At 39.1% G+C, this 27,803-nt stretch overlaps 1 protein-coding gene across 5 annotated transcripts in view; it reads left to right on the forward strand.

Annotated features, from left to right (window-relative positions):
* Nucleotides 1-2,244: 2,244 nt before the first annotated feature.
* The window catches only part of PCDH17 (protocadherin 17), a 215,846-nt gene continuing 190,287 nt past the window's right edge, over nucleotides 2,245-27,803 (forward strand). Inside the window, exons 1-2 of one of the 5 annotated variants that reach the window (XM_063952901.1) lie at nucleotides 2,245-2,702; nucleotides 3,848-6,386. In XM_063952901.1, the coding sequence (XP_063808971.1) occupies nucleotides 3,909-6,386 (2,478 nt within the window). In that variant the 5' untranslated portion in view covers nucleotides 2,245-2,702; nucleotides 3,848-3,908. Of the gene's footprint in view, nucleotides 2,703-3,847; nucleotides 6,387-12,455; nucleotides 16,794-27,803 lie in introns of those variants that run through there. The other 4 variants (XM_063952899.1, XM_063952896.1, XM_063952897.1 and 1 more) reach the window with 4 other exon arrangements.

The following is a 27,803-nucleotide window of genomic DNA, read 5'->3' on the forward strand; positions in this document are numbered from 1 at the left end:
TTGCCCTAAGTCTCTGCCCATGTTGTGAAAAGATGCCATGTGCATGCACTTGGCAACTATTGGCCCATTGTTCTGCTCTGTATCTCGAGCAGCAATCAGCGTGCTCCCCCCTTACCCCAAAAAGTAGTACTATACCACAAAAGTGGGACATTTAGAAAGCATGATGATATGGTAGCACAGCCAGGCATATCCTTTTTAAACTAAAAAAGTACCATTAAATGAGCGGACACATTTCTATTTGACGTAATAGAAATGACGTAAGATAGGGAGATCTAGGTTTTATATCCCCTCTTCATATCTGTTGACATTTTGAAAAAAGGTATGCAGAGGGTTTTAGATGTACACTATCGTTCACATGTTATCCACAGTGAATAGGGGTATTACTGTGGACAAAAATACATTTTATACTCTGTGAGTAAGTTTTTAACTAATAATAAAATGCACACTTTTTTTTTTACCTGGAGTCCAGACCTTTGACATTTACTCTCCATTGGCTACGGATACTAGAGAATACAAGTGCTATTGTCTCCCAGGCATTGTCAAGAAAGATGATAAATGAAATTATGCAGTTGTGCAAGTTATGTAGTTGAAGGTTATTTTATTATCTCCTTTATCAGAAATTAATAGGCATGAATAGGCGAAAAATATACAGTAAGTACTCCAATTTTCTCTCCTCTCTCTTTCAACCTTGACACATAAAGCTATACATTACTGAAAGCATTTTTTTAGTAAACATTATTATATACGGTATATATATATATATATATATATATATATATATAATGTAATCAATTTCTATGTTTTCTGTGTCCTCTAGAGGTCTACAGAACTTTGCCTTGTTCGAAATGCCTGTCCTCACAGGAAATACTTATTGACAATGCAAAGTATCTCACCTTCAAAATAGCCTAAACCATACCTCCCAACATGACCCTCTCCAGGAGGGACAGAATGCTCTGCTCCTGGACTTCCTTCTTAATTAATTATTGCCATCACCTTTGGTGAAACACCTTTCTTATCAAACAACTAGTTCAACACAGGTGATGGCAATCATATATTAAGAGGGAAGTGCAGGAACAGAGCATTCTGTCCCTCCTGGAGAGGGTCATGTTGGGAGGTATGCCTAAACCATGACTTACGTGAGCTTTTCCTGAACAGCAACAGTTGATAAGGGACATTTTCTCTTGCAAACATCATCCTTGCACTCTGCCCTTTCTTATGAGTATACTTGGAGGCTGCATAAAATAGGGAAAGTCTGCTGGCAGTTACAGGCTTTCTGTGACATTTAATATTAATAAAGATTTTTTTTTTTTTAGGTTCTATCTATCTATCTATCTATCTATCTATCTATCTATCTATCTATCTATCTATCTATCATGCATTATAAAGGGGTGGCTTAACAGATGAGGATGATCTCCCCTCATTTCTTACCAGCATTGTGCCAGAGTCTACTGCAAATGCGCCAATCTCTGGGAACATGGCTCCCACACCATTTTCCCAGTGACTTCCGCACCATTTTCTCAGTGACAATGGAGAGGTAAATAAGGTGAATGGGTGCCAGGTGTGCCCCTTAATACAGGGTCCCATAGTAGATACAAGGATAGATAGATAGATAGATAGATAGATAGATAGATAGATAGATAGATAGATAGATAGATAATTTTACTATTCATTTTATTGTGCACTACTCAGTACCATCCACAAATAGAATTAAGTGTATTTACTAATATGTGGCAGTTTCCTTGCAACCTACACTTACATAATTAAACTACATGAAAGCTACAGTATGTGGTAAATGTAATGTGTGAAAAGCTATATGACCTTTTGTAAGCCTGCTTCCCATGTATCTTCTGTGTGTATTTACTGTATTTATCTGCCTTAACCCACGTTTATCTGAGTTTAATTCAGTTCTTATAAATATACACTTTGTTTTTTGTTCTGTAGAGAAGTTGATGCATTGATTTTCCTCAGACTCAAAGACAGTGTCATGGGGTTGCTACTCCCAGTCAGTCAGTGTGCTACAAGACACACTGTGGAAATGAGAGGCAGCATTTTACAAGCAGCATCCCTTCTCACATTGTTACTGTCTCAGACCTAACTGATCTAATCAATGACACAAAGCATTGACATTCTAAAGACGCCCATCCAGCCGTCCCTTCCCCTACTATTGGGGAAGACAGCATATGGGCGGGTTGATGATGCGAACACTGATTGGCTGGCAAGAGAACAGTGTCAATGTTTAAGCAGCAGCGTGAGGTGAATAGAGTCAGTCAGTAAGGAGGCACTGGGAGCTGATCCTGTGTGCCAGGCAATGCAGGATATAAAGGGTTAAAGCTACTAATCAGCTGTTGCATTGCACAAACTCTACTTTGTTTCGAATGGATGTATTGTTACTGTATTGTTGCTGCCTGAGGACTGTCTGCGGAGAGAATCTGTTGTGTTCCAGCTGCGATGAGCCAGCACAGGAAAAGGCAAAGGCTTTTACCCATCTTACTCAGATCTCTGCTGCTTTCTTAGTATAAGGATGAACTGGGCAGTTTGGAACTGATTGGGAGCTATCCATGGTGCATTTGTGCTTTGGGAAATATATTGTATTTGGCTGCTACAATTGCTGTTGGGTGCACAGGCTGTGGATAAGAGCAGCAGCAGTGTACAGCCCATGTATATCTGTGTGCTTTAGGTCCAGGGACACTGCTCTCTGAAAGGTAAGTCCAATTTATCATTATTTTCATTTAATAAAAACAAACTGTGATTGTCAGCATTGACTGTCTAAAACCTAATAGAGAACAGTGGAACGGATGTGCTGTTTTTCTAATAATTAGTGAGCTTATTTCAGAATCTGACTCATGCAGTTATTAAACATCTGCATTCTGCATGTGTCATTCAGATATTAAGGGACAACAATTCCTTGTATGTATGCAATCTTCTAAGCAATTACTTTCTGTAAATTGACGACTTATGATCAGGCTTTTAAGGAAAAGAGAATCAGCAGACCCCAAATGCAGCAACAAACATGATTGTTGTATATGTGTTATTTGTAACAGTTGATTTCAGTGGAGTTGATGGTATATGCATTGCTGTTATCCTGTTCATATTTCAGTTTGCATTTAGTGATTTTTTTTTTTTTACCATCCCTGTGAACGTAGCAACTGCCTCTTCCTATAAAGTGTGTTTTTCCCGTTTTCCATTTGTGCATCCAGCCATGCTTTGCCTGTTGATTTGATCTACTGTAGGGAATGAGAACTGAACATTAACTGAATACTACTGCTTGTAAGCCAGTGCAGTTACATGGTTTCGTGGAAATAAACCCAGTACTGTTAAAAGACTGAATGCAAAAGGTGAAGATAATACATGTGAACTAGATCCTACTATTGTCTGTGTTGTTTTTTTTTTTTTGTATATAGACTAATTGCCTTGTGCTACGTGATAAATGCGTTTTCATTCTAGATTCAACATGTTGCTGTCTGTGCACACTACAGAGTTTAATCTCAGCTTACAGTCGCTGCAATGAGCCTAGAATACATTTTCAAACAAATAATATTTATCGCACGTGACGTGAGTTGTGCATTATTACATTGCATAAAGATTTAAAGTGGGTTGTAATCATAACTGTGTGATAACGTTAAGAAAATAAGCATATGTTCCATTCATGCTGTTATTTATTGGGCTATAGGGATATAGTATTTTAATTGTCCTTTCCAATTAATATTTCAAAAGAAATGGATAGTTTAGGTGAGATTGTGAAGAACTGTCTTTACAGCAAAACACAATCAATGATTTAACCCTGCCAGCCTCTTCTGCCATGGTCCATTTGCTGCTTATCTAACTGTAGGTGTTTTTAAATCAACAGGTTCAAGGAACTGAGAAGAGGAGAGTGAAGCAAAGAAGATCCTTCGCACACACGTTTGGGGATGTACCTTTCAGTTTTATTGTTATTTTTTTTGTGGGCTCCTGCCCTGACTTTAAAAAACTTAAATTTTTCTGTACCAGAGGAGGCAATTGCTGGAACCATTGTTGGTAATCTAAGTAACGATGTAAAGCTTGGCATCGCAGAGAGGGGTAAGAAATCGAACTTCAGAGTATTAGAGAATTCTGCACCAAACTTGATTGATGTAGAACAAGAAAGTGGGCTGGTATTTACTAAGCAACGGATTGACCGGGAAACTTTATGCCGGAGAAATTTAAAATGTCAAGTGTCCTTGGAGGTGTTTGCAAATGATAAAGAAATATATATGATAAAAGTGGATATCACAGACATTAATGACAATTCACCATTTTTTCCATCAGAGCAAATTGACATTGATATTTCAGAAAATGCCTTCCCTGGGACAAGATTTCCACTCACCAGTGCCCATGATCCAGATTCTGGGGAGTATGGCTTAAAGACCTATGTTATAAATCATAATGGCTTGTTTTCCTTAGATGTAAAGTCCAGAGGTGATGGAACAAAATTCCCAGAACTAGTTATAGAAAAACCACTGGACAGAGAAGAACAAAGCCATCATAACTTAATATTGACTGCTCTGGATGGTGGAAACCCTCCCAGATCTGCCACAGTGCAAATAAATGTTAAAGTTATTGATTCCAATGACAACAGTCCAGTTTTTGAGGCACCTTCATATATGGTGGAAATCCCAGAAAACTCACCACTGGGTAGAGTTGTAATTGATCTAAATGCTACAGATGCAGATGAAGGCTCTAATGGTGAAGTCATCTACTCTTTCAGTGGCTATGCACCAGACAGAGTTCGGGAACTTTTCTCAATTGACCCCAACACAGGTGTTATCCAAGTTAAGGGTAACCTGGACTATGAGGAAAACAACCTGATTGAAATTGATGTGCAAGCACGTGACCAAGGCCCAAACCCAATACCTGCGCATTGCAAAGTTACAGTTAAAGTTATAGACAAAAATGACAATGCCCCGTCTATTGGCTTTGTATCAGTTCGCCAGGGAGCAATTAGTGAGGCAGCACTCCCTGGCACTGTCATTGCATTAGTTAGGGTCACCGATAAGGACTCTGGGAAAAATGGACAGTTGCAGTGCCGGGTTCTGGGCAATGTGCCTTTCAAACTAGAAGAGAACTATGACAATTTCTACACTGTTGTAACAGACAGACCCCTTGACCGTGAAACACAGGATGAATACAATGTTACTATAATTGCCAGAGATAATGGGAGCCCATCTTTAAACTCCTCAAAATCGTTCACTGTTAAAATTTTGGATGAAAATGACAATCCCCCCACTTTTAACAAAGGAATGCATATATTGCAAGTATCTGAGAATAACATTCCTGGAGAATATTTAGGTTCTGTCGTAGCACATGACCCAGATCTTGGACACAATGGCACTGTGTCTTATTCAATACTACCATCCTATGTTGGGGATGTGTCAATTTACACCTTTGTGTCTGTTAATCCCACTAATGGTGCAGTTTATGCTCTTAGGTCTTTTAATTATGAGCAAACAAAATATTTTGAATTTAAGCTCCTTGCAAAAGATTCAGGATCTCCTCATCTGGAAGGCAATGTTACTGTGAGAGTGACTGTCCTGGATGTTAATGACAATGCACCTGTCATTTCTCTACCTATTTTGCAAAATGACACTGCAGAAATCCATGTTCCCCGAAATGTAGGTGTGGGGTATGTAGTGAGCACAGTTAGAGCAATGGACAATGATTTTGGAGAAAGTGGGCGACTGACCTATGAAATCGCATATGGAAATGAAGATCACCTCTTTGAGATTGATCCTGTGACCGGGGAAATAAAAACCCTCAATCCATATTGGGAAGAAGTGTCACCAGTTGTAGAACTTGTGATTAAGGTGACTGATAATGGAAAACCAGCACTTTCAGCTGTTGCTAAACTCATTATTAAATCTTCTACTGGATCTCTACCAGAGGGAGAACCTAGAGTCAATGGAAAACAACACCAATGGGATATGTCCTTGCCTCTTATTGTTACATTAAGCACAATATCCATAATACTGCTGGCTGCCATGATCACAATTGCTGTTAAGTGTAAAAGGGAAAACAAGGAAATCAGAACTTATAACTGTAGAATTGCAGAGTACAGTCATCCCCAGCTCGGTAAAAGTAAGAAGAAAAAGATAAACAAGAATGACATTATGTTAGTTCAGAGTGAAGTGGAAGAAAGAAATGCTATGAATGTCATGAACGTGGTAAGCAGTCCTTCACTTGCCACATCACCAATGTATTTTGATTACCAGACCAGGCTCCCTCTTAGTTCCCCTCGTTCAGAAGTAATGTACCTCAAGCCTACGTCTAACAATCTGACTGTTCCTCAAGGCCATGTTGGCTGCCACAACAGTTTTACTGGACCAGTAAGCAACACAACTGAGACTACATCTAATCGGATGTCTATAATTCAGGTAGGGTCACCACACATGTACATAACCAGGGGAATTTAAATGTCATGATTTTCCTTTCTATACACATTGCTATTGTTTTAAGTTAATAGTACAGGATATGCTTAGTTTATGCTGGCTTTTTCTTATTTATCTTTTTGTGACAAGGTTAGCTTGGTTGTTTAATCCTTGCAGCCAGTTACTGAATCCTGGAAAAAAAAATTTAAATACAACATAGACATATACTGTAATATATATATATATATATATATATATATATATATATATATTATTATTATTATCTTTGCATACACTATACATTTAAAGTTTGGTTTGTGGTAAGCATTTTAAGTTACAAGATTTTAAAGTAGTGAACAATTAACAGCTTTAGCAGTATACTGTATTTTTTAGGAAGTTCCAGTCTATAATGAGCCTGGTCCAATTTGTTCATGTATATAGTGTTTCTCTCACTGGAACAGGCGATATATGCATTGTGATTCTTTAGTACTAAAAATACATGTCTGACAGAAGATGGATATCTCTTGTATTGTAAGCATGATTAGGGCTTGGTTGAGCAGTGTCTTGCAGGTTCTTTGAGCATTCATACATTCACAATGCCTCCTACTCTACCATTGACATACTTGAAAATCACAAGTATTATATATAAATATCTTTCTGCTGAATTTTTTTTTATATGTGTCCTGAATGTTACTGCCCCCTTTAATAAGGGGGCAGTAACATTCAGGACATATATAAAAAAAATTAATCAGAAAGATATTAAAAAGGAACCAGTTATATATAGTATGTATTGCTTGAATGCACCGTAAAAAGCTTTTATGTCATACTGCAGTGTAAGATAACATGTCAATGTGAGGTTGTATTGCTACATCATGCAACACAATACTATATTAACCTCTAAATATCCACTTTAAATTGTAGTGCATTTGAGATTTGGTGTAAATGCAAGGAATAATTTATGACAGAAATCACTCTTTTGTCTAGTAGGATAGCATGATTTAAATATGCAACATGTGTGAATGTTTTGTAGTGACATGTGCGTGTTTTCTGGTTTTGTTGCTATGCCAGTTTAATCACTACATATTTCTGCATACATCTGTACATAGAAAAGATATAATCTGACTGCTTGAGAAAAGGTACTTGCTGTAACAGGTAGCTTCTTCCGACCAGTAACACAACTTTAAAAAAATCAACTTGAATGTCTTAATTATTGACTTACAGAAATATAGCATATATAGCATTTTGTAGCATATTGTGACAATATATAGCATATTGTCCACCACTATTATTGTAACAAACACATAAAAAATAGTGTATACAAAATAGATATATGTGAGTATGTATCTCTTAAGCTAGAATAGGGAATACATTGGGTTTTTTTTCTAGGAAATATTACAGTAATGGGTCCATTTTCTGTTAGGACAAAAATATACAGCATCACATGGTGCACATGTGTGTATCAGATCTGAGTTCCTTTTAAAATACAATCAGATTAGGGTTCTGGCATTAATTGTGCTACTGGTGGCAAAATGTTGGATATGCATTCATTTGATTCTTGATATTGGATTTGTGACATATTGTTGGTATTGATCTGAATCTGAAGAGTTACAACTTGGTAATGCATTACTTTGATGAACTTCCCTCTACTCTATGTGCAAACATTGTAACTCTTATTCAGTATTTTGCTGTATTTAGCTTGTTCTCAGTCCAAATAGCATTTCAGATCTGGTAGTCAATGCAAATGGTTGTTATATACCATTCAAAATGCCCTTTATTATTGAGGATGTTGTTTTGCTTATTTATATATTAAAAAACATGTTAGAATTTTTAAATAGTTAGACAAAAGAGGAAAACAAAGGTACATGATTTGTTTATATGTTTATTTAGCATATATATATATATATATATATATATATATATATATATAGTAACAAATACATATATATTTTTAAAATTTTCTTTTTGTCCTGTCACATTTTTACATGCATTGTGGTACCGTTGACACTAATACAACAGATATGTAATACTTTTAGTTAGATGAATGTAATGTAACTATATAATTTATTTTCTGAAAGCTCTAATTATAAAAATAAGTATAAACAAATAACATGTATAGGAAATTTTGTATTTAAGGGACAAAAACACTACAACAGAGTTACTGTAGCCACTGTATTCTAAAGAAGCACCTATACTTGCTTTAGGATCTGGAATAAAAGTTTACTTAACTAAAGTCTTTTGTGTCATACACCAGAGAAGATGGATATACTGTACAGTAGTTCTTTGACTCTGTGGCTGATTTGCAGTCTTGATGCAGACACATTTTGCACCCATAAATAAAGCCAATCTTAATGGATACCAATACATCTATTTTTAAAAAAAACACATTTATGTCATTTTCATTATAACATAATTTGGTGTATTATATGCATTATTTTTTTCACATGTACTTCATTTCACCAATATCTGTTGCCTGAACATGATGTTCTGAATTTTTATATTCTTTTTCCTAACCCATTACTTGTGAAAGAGAAATCAACGAGAATAACTTAGGGTCCAACATGGACTGTGTATTCATTGATTAGCAATGAAAAAAAAAGGACTTGTTAAGAGGAGTCATCTTTAAAGCTGCTCTACACTGTACCGCATAAAAATCCTAGTGTGCCTGAGTACACCTGGCCAATAAAGCTGATTCTGATTCTATAACTTACACAAATTCACACTACAGACCTAGAATGCATAGAATTTAGTGTTGGGTCCTAGAATGGTATTGTACTTTGTATAGCCCTCAGTAATTCCTCCTATCACTGCCTCTTCTCTAATACATGTTTGACTGGATTCAAACACCCATATTATTTCAACGTTTTCTAAGAATTTAATACATTTTGTGCTATTCAAACTATATATGCTATATTGCATATAGTATCTATATGTTCATCTTTCCTAGGTTTTTGCTACACAATGTGTTTTTTATAAAGTGATGTGTATTTCTTGTGCTGTTGGTACTGTGTTTCAGTTTAAGCAACAGTTTTCAGTTTATAGTCGTAAAACTAAATAAATATAATGTCACAACATACATTTAGATCTCAAGAAACTGATTGGTCAATATCTAGCCATTGCAACATCTGTTTTGATGCATAGTGCATGTACAGTTTTTTAAAACTGAAAAATTCCAAATGAAAAATGCCATTTGCAGTAGTTAGGTAACATTAAACAAGATCTCTTTCATGCAACATTATTTTATGTGCTCTATGTGTTTTATATGTCTATACATACACATTAGATAAACATTCGGTAGCACATTTGGTGAAAAGTAGCTTAAAAGAAAATTGTGGTCTGGCATGAAGTGACCAATAGGATTCTAGCTGTAATTTTTCTAGCATGAAGTGGCCAATAGGATTCATTTTTTTAGTACTGTTTAGAACGTAAAAAAGTCAAACATCTGATTGGCTGGTGCATGCAATGCCGCCTTTTTTCTTCCATCACTTTTCTTATTGTATTCCAATGTTTCAACTTTGTCTCTGTTTCTCAATATAGCTGCTTACAACACATACCAACATTTCTGTGAGCAACCTTGTACTGTATACCACTTATTCTTATTTTCTTTCATAGACATAAATGTTAATGTATTCCTTATAGTTTCAGTAAGAAAAAACATCACTAGTTCTTTGTTTCGTATACTTGTGACTAGAATAGACTTTGTGTAATCCAATAAAAACTCCACCCAATGAGTTTAATGGATAATCTGTTGTTCGGAGTTTCACGTTACATGTTTTAACACTATCTTACCCTACTAGCTTAGTACTATCGTATCCTACTACCTCAGTATAGGGTGAAGAGTGCTTTCTTGTTCAAAGCTCAGCATTTATGTAGGTTTGTCACTATTTCTATACTGTACATAAACTCCTATCATGGACATAAACTATTATAATCTTGACAGTTAGGAGCTGATTAGTTGGTAGTTTACCTCTCTTCAACTTTATCACTCTCTAAAGTTGTGTACACACTAGGACAATATCGGCATGATTTGCCTGTTCCGGACACATCGTTCCTGATATCGTCCAGTGTGCATACACTATGTCGCTGCTGATGTGTGCACTTGTACTTCCTCCACCAGACCTGCATCACCAGCATCCGATAGGGAACATCGCCATCACGGCTACTGCTAAGCCCCGACCCCTCCCTCCACTATCGCTCATCTCTGCTGGCATCGGCAAGTGTGTATGCACTTGCCGATGCCGGGACCACCACCGGGTCCCGTTGCTGGCGACATCGTTTGTGAGTTGTCTTAGTGTGTACCCACCTTAAGGCTTAGTACATTTGCCCTTACTGTATGTCACACTGTTTTTGTACAATCACTTCCAATGTCTATTTGGTCTTCTAACATTGTGACACAAAGCTACAATATACTGTATGAAGTTGAACTGGAGCCTTATACTATTAAAGATATAACTGTGATTAAAATTGTATAGTTTACAGTGAGATGTAACATTAAACACCTTTTGATGGAAGTTATGTCTAACATATGTTAAAACAAATTGAGAATACCTCTATTAGAAATGTTATACACATTAAAAAATTAAGGTATTTAGGATACAGAATGTGGATGGGAAGATATCTTATACACTTTGGGGCAGATTTATTAAGCCCGGTGAAGTGATAAATTACACGGTGATAAAGTACCAGCCAATCAGCTCCTAACTTCCTTGTTACAGGCTGGGTTTGAAAAATGACAGTGAGGAGCTGACTGGCTGGTGCTTTATCACCTTCCACTTTATCACTTCACCGAGCTTAATAAATCTGCCCCTTTATTTCTTCAGCATTTCAAAATGCAAATATGTCTAAATTCTTCTTGCCAACAAAGTAAAACAGGCATCTTGCAGTAGCTTTCTTTTATATAATTTATAATTCCCTGTGCAGACAAATGGTGCTAGTTACAATTCTAGTGAAATACAAAATGTGTAATTATTATTATTATTATTTTACTATTATTATTATTATTATTATTATTATTATTATTATTATTATTATTATTATTATCTTATTTTTTTACCATTGTAGCAATATGCTAGATATTCAATTATACCCCATTGAATTTAAAGAGATTCTCAATCAACCTAGTATATCCTTCAGCAACTTGTGTTATGAAACAAGAAGAATGCTGCTTAAAACAATCACTGCATCAATAACAGTGGTTAGAATGAGAGTCAGATTTGGTCATGGTACATTAGTCTTTAAGAGGTAAATTAATTGCTTACTCTTATAACCCTAGAATCCCAAACCTTCCAGCATGAAACTAGGTTTGATTACAAACATATATGAATCTCATTGTCAGATGGGCTTTGTAAAGTATTCATCTGCAGTGCATCACAGGCCCCTTAAGATTTCAAAAGGTTAAACAGTTAATGCACCTTGGAATTGAAATTGATCTAACCCTGCTAAGGGCACATGTGCAATTGCTTTCGATGAAAGGCAGATTAAGATTTAAAAGGTAGCTAAAGCCAAAGGGAAAATATATTGTAGGTTTATTTTTTTAATATTTTTTTTAATAAGCATATGAATAATTTATCATACCGGAATAATGGTTATTTCTCATACAGAAATGTAATAAATATAAACATTCAAGGGAAGCAAAAAAATATTTGTAAGTGTAGAGAAACAGATAAACTCTAGTAGTTCACACTGTTATCCACAGTCCAATAAATCATATGTCATGTATCATATTTTTGTATTGACAGTCATTCAGCTTGAGTTGTACTGAAGCATTGTATTACATGGGCTTAATTTGCAACACTGTGTGCTTCCTAGTGTATCAATTGTGTTGTGACACAGAGTGAAAATTTCTAGTAATGTCTGCAAGATACTAGAAATATAAAATTATTTCACCTAGATACCTAGTAGAATACAATGCCTTATGGCAACATGAGTGCAACTAGCAAGTCTACTGTATGACTGTGTAACTGTAGAAATATTAAGTAACTGCATTGTTATGGAGAAGTCAGTAGGTGGCAGTAATAAGCTGATTTTTACTCAGGATTTTTTTCAAAAATGGAAAAAAAAACACAGAGAGGGAGAAAGAGAGGGAGACAAGAAAGAGAGCCGAGAAATTAAGTCAGTCAAAGAGAAGGACTGAGAGTGAAGGTTGGCGTATGGCAAATGGAGAATCAGAGGATTTAAGACACCTCTAAACTGTTGAATTTTAGCAACGTACAATATGTTGCTTAGCTTTTGGTGTATTTCCTTCCAAAAAGCCTAATGTATCGTAGTGCTGATTTTTCTGAATGCTGTGAATGAGCGATTGAAGTACCAGCAGAGGCACATACAAAGGCTGCTGCAGATTGCAGAAATAGCAGCTATTTCTGTAGGATTTAGGGAGAAATAGCAGATGGGAAAAAACCCCAACACATATTCATGCCTTTGGGAAGAATTTTCAGTGCTTTTCCTGCTCAAAATCTGATGCATTATTGTACTTACAAGATCAGTGGCATTTGCATGCATAACAGCTGAAGAGAATAATTAATACGTGGGACTGGTTGGATAACAGTGTTTTGTATATTCACTGCATCGCTCTTGCAAGGACGCTGGAGTAAGTAAAACCAATTCAAGCTTTTTACTATCTAAACAGCAAAATTAGACATATGCTTTTTAAATCTTTGCAGTTAATGTTTTGTGTAGCAAAAAAGGCAGTATCTTAGCTAAAATGTCTAAAACTATGAACTAATTGTACTGAAAGCGTAATATAGAATATGTTATTGGCAGCCAATCTGCTATTATGCATAGTATCTCCACATTATAACGTATTTGCAGTGCTATTATTATAATAGCATCTATTATTTTTCTGTTATTTATGAGACGTTTAGTGTTCTTCATCCAGAGTAAGCACTAGTCACTGCGGCTCTTGCTTTAATGTGGAGGCAATTGGGAATTTACAGCTAGCGGTTGCTAATGCCCTTCATTCAAAATATCAACTGCAGAATATTCCTAAATGTCAAAATGATGATTTTATTTTCATTTGGCTTTTTTAGCTTAATTAATTGTGTGTTAAAGGCTGCAGGGAGGAAGTGATGAGATAGCAACCATTAGAAAAAAACAAAAAAACAAAAACAAAAGAGGAAGAGTTACGGAAAATCTAGCTATGAATTCAGTTACTGTTCTCTATACAACTGTGATTTTTTTTTCTTTTTTTTTTCGTTTTATAATCTGTGCATCCAGCCATGCTTTGCCTGTTGATTTGTTCCAGACTGCAGAATGAAAACTGGAATTTAACTGAATACAATTGTCAGTTGTAAGCTGATGTGGCTACTGGCCTTGCAGAACCAAAAAAAGCCCAAGTGTGAAATGACTGAAACCAAGCTGTGATTGTAATACTGTGCAACTGATGATCAACTTTGATGGGTCCTTGCATTTTGGATTTTTACCAGATAGTCTGCAAATCCCAACGCTATTTAATATTCATGAATTTCTGCTTGCAAATAGAGATAATGTGAAGCATAATAAAAATTGACTTTTTTATATAAAAGGACAGCTGGCAACCAACTGACATTAAATTTTTAAGCACGTTCTGAAATAGCAAGCCTGGTTTTATCACTTTTTTGGATACTTTGAAACTATTTTACAAACCTCCTTATATTTTCGATATTGTTTGCAAGTAACCTGTTTATGTCCAATGCTACAAGACGAGCAATTTTTCTCTCTGTACTCACAACGCCTCAGAAATGAATGTGTAGATTGCATCTGTCTAATCTTCTTTTGTAGTGATAGTTATCAGATTTAAACTATCCAAGATTCTTGAAAATTGAAATCAATCTCCTAATACTGTCATAACTGCCCTCATGTGTCAGCTCGCTGGGAGCTTATCTTCTGTATTGGTTTATCATTCAGCTGGGACTTTAGTGACAAAACAATTAGTGAACAGATAAACAGCCACTCTTTGGGATGTTCCGCTTTGTCTTTTTTTACTTTTTCTATTGGGTTTCTGTTCAGGCTCTAAAAACTTTAAATTATTCAATTTCAGAAGAAGGGGGGTCAAGAAATGCAATTGGCAATATTAATGATGCACAGCTGGAATTGCCAGAAAGAGGAAAAAAAGCTAATTTTAGAGTGTTGGAAAATTCTGCTCCCCACTTACTGGATGTTGATCCGAATAGTGGTCTTTTGTACACTAAGCAACGAATTGACCGGGAGACTCTGTGCAAGAATAGTCCTAAATGTGTACTTTCACTTGAAGTCTTTGCAAACGACAAAGAAATTTGTATGATCAAGGTGGAAATTCTTGACATAAATGACAACTCCCCTAAGTTTCCGTCTGAACAGCTTGATATTGAAATTTCAGAAAATGCCTACCCAGGAACTAGATTTCCGTTAACAACAGCACAAGATCCTGATTTGGGAAATAATGGCTTGAAGACTTATAAAATGAGGGGTGATTATGGTTTATTTTCCTTGGATATAAAATCCAGAGGTGATGGTACAAAAGTTCCTGAGTTAGTTATCCAGAAAGGTTTGGACAGGGAAGAGCAATCCCATCACACACTCATTTTAACTGCCTTTGACGGAGGTATCCCTCCAAGGTCGGCAACTCTGCAAATAAACATTAAAGTTATTGATGCCAATGACAATAGTCCTGTTTTTGAAGCCAAAGCTTACACAGTTGAAATAGCTGAGAATTCACCTATAGGCAAAATGATAATTGATCTCAATGCTACAGATGCAGATGAAGGCTCTAATGCCGATATTTTGTATTCATTCAGTGGCTATGCATCTGATCATGTATGGGAGCTCTTTTCAATTGATTCTGAAACTGGTTTGATACAAGTAAAGGGTAATATTGATTATGAAGAGATTGAAATGCTTGAAATTGATGTGCAAGCAGAAGATCAAGGCCCTAATCCAATACCTGTGCATTGCAAAGTGACGGTTCTAGTTGCTGACATAAATGACAACTTTCCATCAATTAGCTTTGTATCAGTAAGGCAAGGAGCAATTAGCGAGGCCTCTCCTCCTGGTACCGTTATTGCCTTAGTTCGAGTTACAGATAAGGACTCTGGAAAAAATGGGCAATTCCAGTGTTGGGTTTTGGGTAATGTTCCATTCAAGCTGGAGGATAATTATGACAACTTTTTCACTGTTGTAACAAGTAGACCTCTTGATCGTGAAATACAAGATGAATACAACATAACTATTATTGCTAGAGACAATGGCAACCCCTCTCTTGATTCCACAAATTCCTTCTCTGTGAAGATTTTGGATGAAAATGACAATCCTCCAAGTTTCTCCAAGGCCATGTATGCATTGCAGGTATCCGCAAATAATATTCCAGGGGAGTACCTGGGTTCAGTTCTAGCACAAGATCCAGATTTAGGTCAAAATGGCACTGTATCTTACTCAATCTTCCCAACATACATTGAGGGTGTATCAATCTACACTTATGTCTCCATCAACCCTCGTAATGGAGCAATTTATGCCCTAAGGACTTTCTATTATGAATTGACAAAATATTTTGAATTTAAAGTGATAGCAAAAGATTTAGGCTCTCCACATTTAGAAAGCAACACTACAGTAAGGGTGTCTGTATTGGATGTTAATAACAATGCACCAGTCATTATTTTACCAAGCTTGCAGAATGACACTGCAGAAATCTATGTGCCCAGAAATGTGGGAATGGGATACATTATCAGTACTGTAAGAGCTATGGACATTGATTTTGGAGAAAGCGGGCGGATGACATATGAAATCATTCAAGAAAGTAAGGAGCATCTTTTTGAAATAGATCCAGTGAATGGAGAAATCAAACTGCTCAATCCACATTGGGAAGATGTTGCTCCAGTGGTAGAACTTATAATTAAAGTAACAGATAATGGAAAACCATCACTTTCAACTGTAGCAAAGCTTATTATAAAGGCAAATGCAGACTGTTTAGGTTGTTATGAAGATGAAGGTAATGTTGTTGGAGAACAACGAGACTGGGACATTTATTTACCTGTACTGGTTGCTCTAAGTGCAATTTCCATCATTCTTTTTGCTGCAATGGTCACAATAGTTGTTAAGTGTAAAAAGGAGAACAAAGAAGTTGGACCTTACAATAATAGGACTGCATATACTACTCAGTGTAAACTAGGGAAAATGAAAAAGAAGAAGATAAACAAAAATGATATTATGTTGGTTCAGAGTGAACTGGAGGAGAAAAATGCAATGAATGTTGTGAGCTGCCCATTACTAGTCACATCTCCAATGTATTTTGATTGTCAATCCAGACTTCCTCTCAGTTCTTCTCATTCGGAAGTGATGTATCTTACTCCTGCTTCCAATACTAAGACTGAGCCTCAAGAGAACGTAGGATGTCCCAGTCACAATAATGATACAGGACAAGTAAGAACAACAGCTGAGAATACCTCTACTTGGATACCATTAACTAAGGTAATAAAATAATAATAATGGTATTTAGTTAACTATCACTACTAATATGGCTGATAATTTGTCTTTAGGCTCACCTGTCATTTCACTCAACTACTATGGGGGTTGCCATCATTCTTATGATCTCCTAGAAGGCATGCTCTACTATGTGTTATTTACCTTGGTAGACATACTGTACATATCAGTGACATGCGGTGGGGTGAGGCAGGTGAGGGAGAGCCTTTCCTTTCATACTGTACTGCTGCACCTGAGTATAATGCCCAGATGCACCCTTTGGCTCATATACTGTGTGTAAATCTGGCTCTGGTGCTAGCCAGTGCCTCCTGAGCCATGTACCTCACCACACGTCCCTATTACATATAGGGCCTTATTCAGCTTCAGTTGCAAAATCGCAAATAGGGCAATTATTGTCAAACTACGCATGTGCCGCAAATGCATTGCGCATGCGCAAAGGCAAAATTGGAATTGCAACTTGATTGACAGGTAGTGGAGTTTGGGGGTCATTCTGATCCAATAGCACGCTGCAGTTTATCGCAGCTGTGCGATCGGGTCAGAACTGCGCATGCACCGGCACCGCCAGATGGCCAAAGGCCGTCGGGCCGCTACGATTGCCTCTGCCTGATTGACAGGCAGAGACGGTCTCTGGGCGGGGGTGTGTGGAACGGCGGTGTTTGGCCACCGTTTTGTGGGCATGGTCCGGCCAACGCAGGCATAGCCGGAACGAACGGGGGGTGGGCCACAGCAGCTGCGTGACGTCACACGCAGTCGCTGCAGGCTGGGGAGCAATGAGTAGCTCCCGGCCAGCACGCTAAAGCTGCACTGGTCGGGAGCTACTCTTGAAGTGCAAAGGCATTGCGGCTGTGCGATGCCATTGCACTTCTGCGGGGGGGCGGCACTGACATGCGGGGTGGGATAGCCCTGTTCTGGGCATCCCCCTGCATGTCAGTGTGAATGATTATAGCTGTGCTAAATTTAGCATAGCTACGATCATCTCGCAATGGCTCCCTTTGTGCGGAGTGGTTGGAAAAATGCAGGCGGATCATAGCCGTTTTTGGTCAGTGTATCAGTTGCAATGGATTGCGACTAAAAACATTGCTCTGGTGTGACTGCATTCTCATTATTCTGAGTAGCCCTGGGTCAGCTGCAATTGTTGATGGTATTCGATTTCTGCGATTGCATACACAATTCTGCGATTGCATATGCAATTTTGCTATTGCAACAGTAAGCGTCTTACTTTTTTGGGCGTCTCTTCAAATGCGATTTTTAGCAAAAGCAGGATTGAGAAAATTGCAATTTCTGTCTCAATAGCGATTCAAGCTGAATTAGGCCCATAGGCCATTAATGGAAAAGCCAAAAGGAGTGAGTGGAGTAAAATCTTTTCTGAATGTGATGACTAACATATTTTATAGTAGGGTTTTGCTTGTGTAGTTTTCATGTAGAAATGTCTAATTCACAGGGGAAAATGCACTTCACATTTTTAAGTTCAAGCAAGCATCTTACTGTATGTGAATGTATGCATGTATATTGTAGCATTAGGTAAAATACATGATATTGTTGATGTTCCTTTCTCTGTGTCCTTAACTCACATCAGTTAAAAATCCAACTATTACTGACATTTTCTGATTCCTCCTCTCAAAAATACAGCAGTTTCCTTTGCTACTGCATCAGCTATAGTATATGTCTTTGCAATTCATTCCCAAATGGTGATTGCTGCCTGAGCCAAAATTAGTGATAAGAGATATATGTATGGTTAATGCAATGAAAATACTAGTATACTTGGGTTGGGTACGAAATCCCGGCAGTCAGGATCCTGATAGCCAGGAGGATGATAGCAGGATCCTGAAAGCCAGAATTCCCCCCACACCCGGTACATATTTTCTCCCTACCCATAATGTTACCCATAACCCACCCCTCCTGCAGTTGAACCCTGACCTCCCCAAACACAGTCTAACCTCCCCTCCCGCAGACTAACCCTAACCTCCCCCATCCCGATAGACTGAACTTTCCCCTAGTGCCTAACCCCTACCTCGGGATGTGTCATGATTCTAGCTGTTTGGATCCCTCTCTAGGTCTTCTGACTGCAGTATTTTGACCACATCTCGTATACATTGCTAGCTTGAATTTTGCTCCTTTTCACATTTTAGAAAAGTGCTAACGTTTCCACAGTTTAGCATTTTACTTTGCATCATACTTGCCTACTCTCCTGGAATGGCTGGGAGGCTCTGAAAATCCCGAACCCGCCGGAAGAATAGGCAAGTCTCCTGGTTTTGTATGCCCCCCCCCCTGCCCTACTGCCCACTTAGTGAGTAAAGTGGGCAGTCTGGTCAGTCGATGGTGCGATTCTCGCTGAATCGCGTCATCATAGCCACGCCCCCTGCAGTATAATGCCAGTAATATCGACATTATAGAGCAGGGGGCGTGGCTACAATGACGCAATCATGGTATTCATGCCCTGTTCTGCCTCCTCCTCCGCCCCTCGCTGTGTCATAGCTCCGCCTCACCCCCCTGCTAAACAGACCTGGCTGCTCTCTCCCGCAGAGAGCAGCCAGGATGTCAGTAACTATGCTTTGCATTTAGTGCTAGGTATTAAGGATTCATTTTTTAGTTGGTGTAAGGAAATTGTTATAACATTGCAAATAAAGCATTTTTGTGCATGGTGTCTTCTGGGCTGTAACTGGGAGGTGGCTGTTCAAATGCATGGAGGTGGATCATCCTATTGTGGGAGTGTCGCGAGCATGTTGCTGATGTGTGTTGCGTACATACACTTAATCATTCACATTGGAGGACATACCCTTAAGGATAACATGCACTATAGGGGTAACGGAGTCATTCCGAGTTGATCGCTCGCTAGCAGTTTTTTGCAGCCGTGCAAACACATAGTTGCCACCCACCGGGGAGTGTATTTTCGCTTTGCAGAAGTGTGAACGCCTGTGCAGCAGAGCGCCTGCAAAAACATTTTGGGCAAAACAAGACCAGCCCTGGACTTATTCTTTGTGTGCATTGATTCTAACATTGGAGGGTTGGCTTTTGATGTCACACACCCGCCCAGCGTTAATCCAGCCACGCCTGCCTTTTGCCCGACACGCCTGTGTTTTTCCAAAGACTCCCTGAAAATGGTCAGTTGCCACCCAGAAACACCCCCTTCCTGTCAATCTTCTTGCATTGTGCCATGCGACTTAAAGCTTCACTAGAACCTGTGCAAAATCACAAAGGTCTTTGTACCCGTACATCATGCCTGCGCATTGCGGTGCATATGCATGCGCAGAAATGCAGTTTTTTAGCCTGATCGCTGCGCTGCGAACAACGGCAGCTAGCGAACAACTCGGATTGACCCCCTAAATGTGAGCAGCGTAGCTGAATGTGGATGTCTCAGTCCCTGCACACTCAGATGCATGCTTGTTCGCCAGGGTTATGGCTGATAACTAGCATTAGCATATACTGTAGTCACAGACACGATATCAGAAAAGAATGCTAAAGTGTTTGCAGCAGCGGGTGACTCAGAATCAGGCCCATAGTGGACTAGTTGGAGATGTGTGATAATGGTATTTGTCTGGACCTGCTTCACCCATTATTGAGGTGAAGCAGGTCCAGACAACACCCACATGCATTATAATTTGATTTATCGAAGAATGAGAGCGTTAATTCACCAGTCCGGCAAATTGAGATTTCCCTCTTCTGGCTGTAGCAATTGCATATGTTCTGCACATGTGTCAGTCAATTTCTCCTAGCGGCACTTGGCGCGTTATTGAGACAAAGGAAACAAAAAGGTTATTATCGGAACTGACAGACAGGGACAGTGCTATGTATAGGGCAACGGCTACTGCTGCTTTAGAAATCGATTGTTTCAGTTGTGGGACCGGTCGGTGCCACTGACTGTTCATACATTTACTGGCATACCAATGCCCTATCTTGAAGATAGGAGTGCCGATAATGACGGAAGGCGACACTACATTATTACATGGGGTGAATCGGTAACTTCAGCACATAAGGGTGGTCATTCCGAGTTGTTCGCTCGCTAGCTGCTTTTAGCAGCATTGCAAACGCTAGGCCGCCGTCCTCTGGGAGTGTATCTTAGCTTAGCAGAATAGCGAGCAAAAGAGCAGCAGAATTGCTACTAAGTATTTTCTTGCAGTTTCTGAGTAGCTCCAGACCTACTCCTAGATTGCGATCAGCTCGGTCCATTTAGTTCCTGGTTTGACGTCACAAACACGGCCTGCGTTCGGCCAGCCACTCCCCCGTTTCTCCAGACACTCCCACGTTTTTCCCTGACACGCCTGCGTTTTTTAGCACACTCCCGGAAAACGCTCAGTTACCACCCAGAAACGCTCCTTTCCTGTCAATCACTCACCGATCAGCAGTGCGACTGAAAAGCGCCGCAGGATCAACAGCAAAACTGCTAAGTTTTTAGTTAAATAACTAAGCGCATGCGCGCTGCATTCCATGCGCATGCGCATTTAGCAACAAATTGCAGCATAGCGAAAATCGGCAACGAGCAAACAACTCGGAATGATCAACAATGTGCGCAGTTACCGGTAAACCCCATAACACCCCTTCATACATCTACCCCTAGGTACTTAAGAGTAGTATTTTGATGCAGTTACTGTAAGGAGCAAAGTCTGCGGTGTGCTAAACTGGGCTGTTTATTATTAATATTATCATTTATGTTTATAATTTTTTGGTGCATATTAAGGATAGATGTTTGTCACAATCTTTGGCTCTGTTAAAGATACACTGATCCCAAGTAATCATGAAAACAATGGGCGGAAGCGAAGCCAACAATGAAAACAGATACTACTAGTTGATATGATAGTAATGCCAGCTGTGACATCTGTGGTCTTTTTCAATTAATCTTTAAATAGCACAATGCTAAGAATGTAATTGTACTGCTTCCGAGTAATGGTAAATCAAGATGTATCCCTCTCCTAAATATATACTTAAAGATGTATGCTTTAAACATAGGGTAAAAGCAGATATCAGTCATGACAAAGACACTTCCATTGTATTAATAATATACTTTATTCTAATGTCTAATTGTTATTCATTTGTAAAACTAAGGTTTCAGACATTCACAAAATATAAATGAAAAACTTTTCTTTAAGCCGTTCTACAAACTACAGAAAAAAACGAAATATACAAAGTACTGAATTCTTTTATTTTTTATTTTTTGTAAAGGGTCATTAAATCTAACATAATATCTAATTAGCTAAAGCAGTGGCATTCTATAACAAGCACAGATGTGTATGTATAAGTTCCTCTTACTTGGAGCTAAAATGTTTCTGTTCAGTACAGTTCATCAATATTACATATTTGTGTGAAAGCTGAGTTCAGTTATAATAATGTACATTGGAACAAACTAAAAAAAACCCTTGCGCTATTTAGACTCAACTAGAGGCAACAGGACATGAATAAACTCAATAAAATAGTTATAATTACAAGATAATTTTATTATCTATAAAATCAATCAAATATGAACACATAAATAGTTAATTAACAACTGTAATATGCGCATATAAATAAAACTATAACATTACTTAAATAATAATAATAAAACTACTATTGAGCATAAGAGGTGGATCATATAACTAGTAGTGATCACAGTGGGCTAAACATTGACAATGTCCTTGTTTTTAATTCTCAAATAGGACAGTCCCATCAGATGTGCTCATGAATAATTCATGATTAGATATCATATGGTGTGATATATTTGAAGCCTTTGTTTATATATATCTCGATGAATAAACTTATCCAATTGCTCACATAAACAGATGGTTCTTTACTTATGGGATAACCGTTCAAAAGTCATGGAGGAATTGATATAACACCCGGGACTTTAGTGTATCGCAAGCACCTGTAGAATATAGCTCCCGTTTCAATTACCACGAATGGCGTCCTCCGTCTCCCACTGAAACTGGCTCTCGTGCACACACCTTAACTGATTTGGAGAGAGAGCTGTCAGTCCGGCTCCCGGAGCTCTGCGCGCTGCAGGCGCTAGAGGTTGATTCAGCTCCCGTCTTCAAGCCGCCGCATATAGCGTCCTCCCGTCTCCTGCTCGTCAGTCTCGGACACCACTGCACATCAATGCGGACAAACAGCCAATGTCCACCGGGTCACAAATAGGGCACTTTCTCTGACACGTTTCGCTTCTAATTGAAGCTTCCTCATAGAGTGAAAAACTTTATAACAATGTAGCCCTTTTTAAATAACAGCCTCGTATTGGATTGGTGCAATCATCCACCTAGATATATAGCACCTGTCTTAGATCCACCTCCTGATCCACCTCCTTGCTCACCTATTCCTTAATTAAATATTTCTGTTAACTTCTCATATGCCCGCCTGTCTATTTACAAACACCTATTTATAAAAAATGTGTTAGCAGTATATATACACATATATAAATAGAAATATATCTGCTGGTGATAAAACATCCTTTTTTCAGTAATTAATCACAATCATAAACAATAATCCTAATAGTAATAATAATAATAATAATAATAATTAAAAATAAAAATAAAAAATGATAAATAAAAAATAAAAATAATGAATGATAATGAATAAATAATAAATAATGAAATAAATGATCGTTTCACATTAGAGGATAGACCCTCTGGGGATCGAACTCATATCACTTGCTATGGTAAACCAACACTCTACCTCAAAGCCACCCTCGTCCCTAGTTCAACGCAGCATTTTTTATATATAGAAACATCATACATTAGACCCATAGTTATTTTGTTCAAAACTTCAACATAAACAATCACCATCACATCCTATTGTTATATACAAATAATACTCCATAAATTCAGATAGATAGAGTATATATATAAAAAAGTAAGCACCATAAGAGTGCTCATCCCTATATTCCTTCTATTCATTAATTAATTTATTTTACTTTAAATTTATTTTATTTTATTTTAAAGCAACAGGGACTCAATCCTGCGACCTCAAATCTATAGCCACACACATGCACCTCTGCTCTATATAACCATAACTAAAAACTAAAGCTCTGTTGATCTCTACTATTATAGGATGATCATTCTATTTCTAATAAAACATCGTAGAAAGCTGCCCCCAAATTTAGACTACTAACTAAATTAAGTAGTGATGATTTTACACTTTGTTGATACCCCCCCATGAACGCGGGACCTGGAAATGGCCAGTATCTGCTGGACCACCATTCCCCCCCACATATCAAGGAGGACCCAACATTCCTTAATTGGCGAATGATTCAAAGTCTATACATTCATTCAATCCTGCAGGAGCCAACGTTCTTAACTGAAAAATCCACAAGGCTTCCTTCTCACACAACTTGCGATACATGTCACCCCCTCGAATGGTAGTCTTAACATGGTGGACCCCTATCACACGCAATCCATCAATCTTACCTTGATGGACATTAGAGAAGTATTGGGACACACTGTGGTGGGAAAACTGTTTGAGGATGTTTAGTCTATGCTCCCTGAATCTAGTTTTGAGCAAACGAGTAGTGCGACCCACGTACTGCAGGCCACAAGGGCACTGCAGTACGTAGACGCAGTATGTGGTGTCACAATTGATAAATTCACATATCTCGAATTTCTCTTTTGTAGTATTGGATTCGATACTCAGAGCCCTGTTATCTATAAACCCACATGTAATACAACGACTTTTGCCGCATTTAAAGCATCCTAATGTGGGGGTTGCCAGCCATAAATTACTAGAGGGGGCTACTGGATTATTTTCTTTTCTTTTCTTCAAAAAACTTGGTGCTAGTATATTTTTTTAATTCTTATTTTTCTTGAAAATAATTCTAGGAGTCAAAGTGATTGCTGATTGTAATATAGCATCCTGTTGTAAAATTTTGAAATTACTTTATATTATTTTCTTAATTTCATGTGATTGACTATTATACTTGGAAACACAAATCCCCATTTTTATCAGTATTGAACATTTGTGGTTTCTTTTTTATTTTCATTAATTGTTTCCTATCAATGGTCTCTACTTTTTTATGAGCTATCTTCACTAGGGCTTTAGGATATCCTCTATCAATAAAATCCTTGGCCATAGTATCCGCCTGATTTTTATAATCACCTAGGGAAGAACAATTCCTACGGAGTCGACTGAATTGACTGAACGGCACATTTTTTAACCACGGTTTATAGTGATTGTTAGAATAATGTAAAAAATTGTTTGTATCAACAGTTTTTTTATAATTTTTAGTAGTAATCTGTCCGCCCTCAGAGGAGATAGTGAGGTCCAAATAATTAACGGTGTCTCTACTGTATGAATGTGTAAATTTTAAATTATAATCATTATTGTTAAGATAAGTGACAAAATTAAGTGCAGAATTCTCATCCCCATCCCAAATGAAAAACAAATAATCTATGTAACGGCCATAGAATACTAGATTCGCGCCATATGGGCCTCCCCATATATACTGATCCTCAAACATGCCCATATATAAGTTGGCAAAGCTCGGCGTGAACCTAGTACCCATGGCCGTCCCCAGTATTTGAAGAAAATACTCACCCTCAAATAAAAAATAATTGTGTTTTAAAATAAATGTGATAGAAGAAAGTATGAATTCTTTGAGATTTCTTTTTCTTCAAATACTGGGGACGGCCAGTAGATCGGTCCTCTTCTGAGCTTGTAATCCACGTACTTGGCAAAAAAACAAACCGAAAAACCCGAACCACGCACTGAAAGGGGTCCCATGTTTACACATGTGACCCCTTTCCCCGACTGCCGAGACCCCCCGTGACTCCTGTCACAGGGTCCCTTCAGCCAATCAGGGAGCGCCACGTCGTGGCACTCTCCTGATTGCCTGTGCGCTCCTGAGCTGTCAGTCAGGCTGCGCACGGCAGAGATACAATGTAGCGCATAGGCGCTACATTGTATCCAATGGTGGGAACTTTGCGGTCAGCGGTTGACCGCGAGTAACCTCACCGCTGACCGCAAAGTTCCCACCATTGGATACAATGTAGCGCCTATGCGCTACATTGTATCTCTGCCGTGCGCAGCCTGACTGACAGCTCAGGAGCGCACAGGCAATCAGGAGAGTGCCACGACGTGGCGCTCCCTGATTGGCTGAAGGGACCCCCTGTGACAGGAGTCACGGGAAGTCTCGGCAGTCAGGGAAAGGGCTCCAATGTGTAAACATGGGACCCCTTTCAGTGCGTGGTTCAGGTTTTTCGGTTTGTTTTTTTGCCAAGTACGTGGATTACAAGCTCAGAAGAGGACCGATCTACACTGGATTTTTGTGAGTATAATTTTATTCACAGGTACCCCATGGATTCTACTTGGAGAAGTGGACCGACCCTCGTGTGAACATAGGTAAGTATGTGTGAATGTAGGTGTGCATGTATGTAATAAAGTTTTACTTTCAAGGTGTGTGAGTTCTGTTTTTATTTGGGTATTTTTTTTTGTAGTAGTACTACAGGTACCAGTGGGCCCATTTCCCCCCCCCCCGCATAATGGTACTTGTGGTTCTCCAAGTACCAGCTTGCGGGGGAGGCTTGCTGGGACTTGTAGTACTGCGACAAAAAACAATATTCTTTTTTTTAACACATGGCTATCAGCCCCCCATCCGCAGCCCTTGGATGGGGGGACAGCCTCGGGCTTCACCCCTGGCCCTTGGGTGGCTGGAGGGGGGGACCCCTTGATTTAAGGGGTCCCCACTCCTCCAGGGTACCCCGGCCAGGGGTGACTAGTTAGTGATTTAATGCCAGGGCCGCAGGGACGTATATAAAAGTGTCCCCCGGCTGTGGCATTATCTCTCTGACTAGTGGAGCCCGCTGCTGGTGTTAAAAATACGAGGGACCCCTAACCTTTTTGTCCCCCCGTATTTTTGGCACCAGGACAAGGTGCAGAGCCCGGTGCTGGTTGTTAAAATATGGGGGAACCCCTGTCAATTTTTTCCCCATAATTTTGCAACCAGGACCGGCTCAAAGAGCCCGAGGCTGGTTTTGCTTAGGAGGGGGGACCCCACGCAATTTTTGTTTTGAATTTTAACACTTTAATTTTTTTTTTAAAGGTGCACAATGAAGCCCTGCACGGATCTCACAGATCCGGCCGGGATTCCTTGTGTTTTGTCAGGCAGTGTTTTACTCATCACTCCCGTAAAACACTGCCTGACATTACGAATCACATCGACATCGGAAAAGAAGAATGTTGCAAACTCGGCAGATTAGTAAATGACCGTATCAGGATTCAAAAAGTTGCAGTAAAATGCACCCGATACCATTCGAGTTCAAACACCCTTAAAAACAGCAAAAACACGAATATTAGTAAATATACCCCCTGATCGGTATTGTGTGTTTTCACACAGCAGCCGATCAGGTCTGAACTGCGCATGTGCCGGTGCCTCAGTGTGCCAGACAGCCGACGGCCGTTTCAGCCCTGTGATCCCTGATTGACAGGCAGAGGCGTTCGCTGGGGGGGAGGGGGTGCTCCGGCGGCGTATGCCCGACATTTTATGAGCGCGGTCTGGGCAATGCAGGCGTGCCTGGACCGTGCGGGGGGCGGCTGCGATCCAGACAGTGACAGGTAGCTCCCTGCCAACGCGCAGGAGCTGCGCAGGAAGGGAGCTGCCCTTCAAGTACAAAAGCATCGCTGTTGTGCGATGCTTTTGTACTTGTGCGGTGGGGGGTCGGGCCTGACATGTGAGGTGGACTAGCCCTGTGCTGGGAGTCCCCCTGCATGTCTGTGTGACTGATCGCAGATGTGCTAAATTTAGCACATCTACGATCAGGTCTGAATTAGGACCTTTGTTCACTCCACTGTTTTTCAACAGGTTACTAGAAGTAGCTCACCTGATATATTCCTTCACTGGTAGTGTGCTAGCGCTACATACTGTAGGGGAATCTGTATGTTTTACCAACAGACGAGATGCCGGCTGTCCGTATACCAACAGCAGAATTCCATTTGTTGGAATCCCAGCAGTAAGGCAGCGAGTCCCCTCACGGGCTCGTTGCTCTGGCCATGCCAAGTGGGTACGCTTCAGGTTATATTACTACTCGTTTGGTTGTATGGACCCAC

The sequence above is a fragment of the Pseudophryne corroboree genome, chromosome 2 (genome assembly GCF_028390025.1).
Source record: "Pseudophryne corroboree isolate aPseCor3 chromosome 2, aPseCor3.hap2, whole genome shotgun sequence".
In the NCBI taxonomy this organism is placed as follows: domain Eukaryota; kingdom Metazoa; phylum Chordata; class Amphibia; order Anura; family Myobatrachidae; genus Pseudophryne; species Pseudophryne corroboree.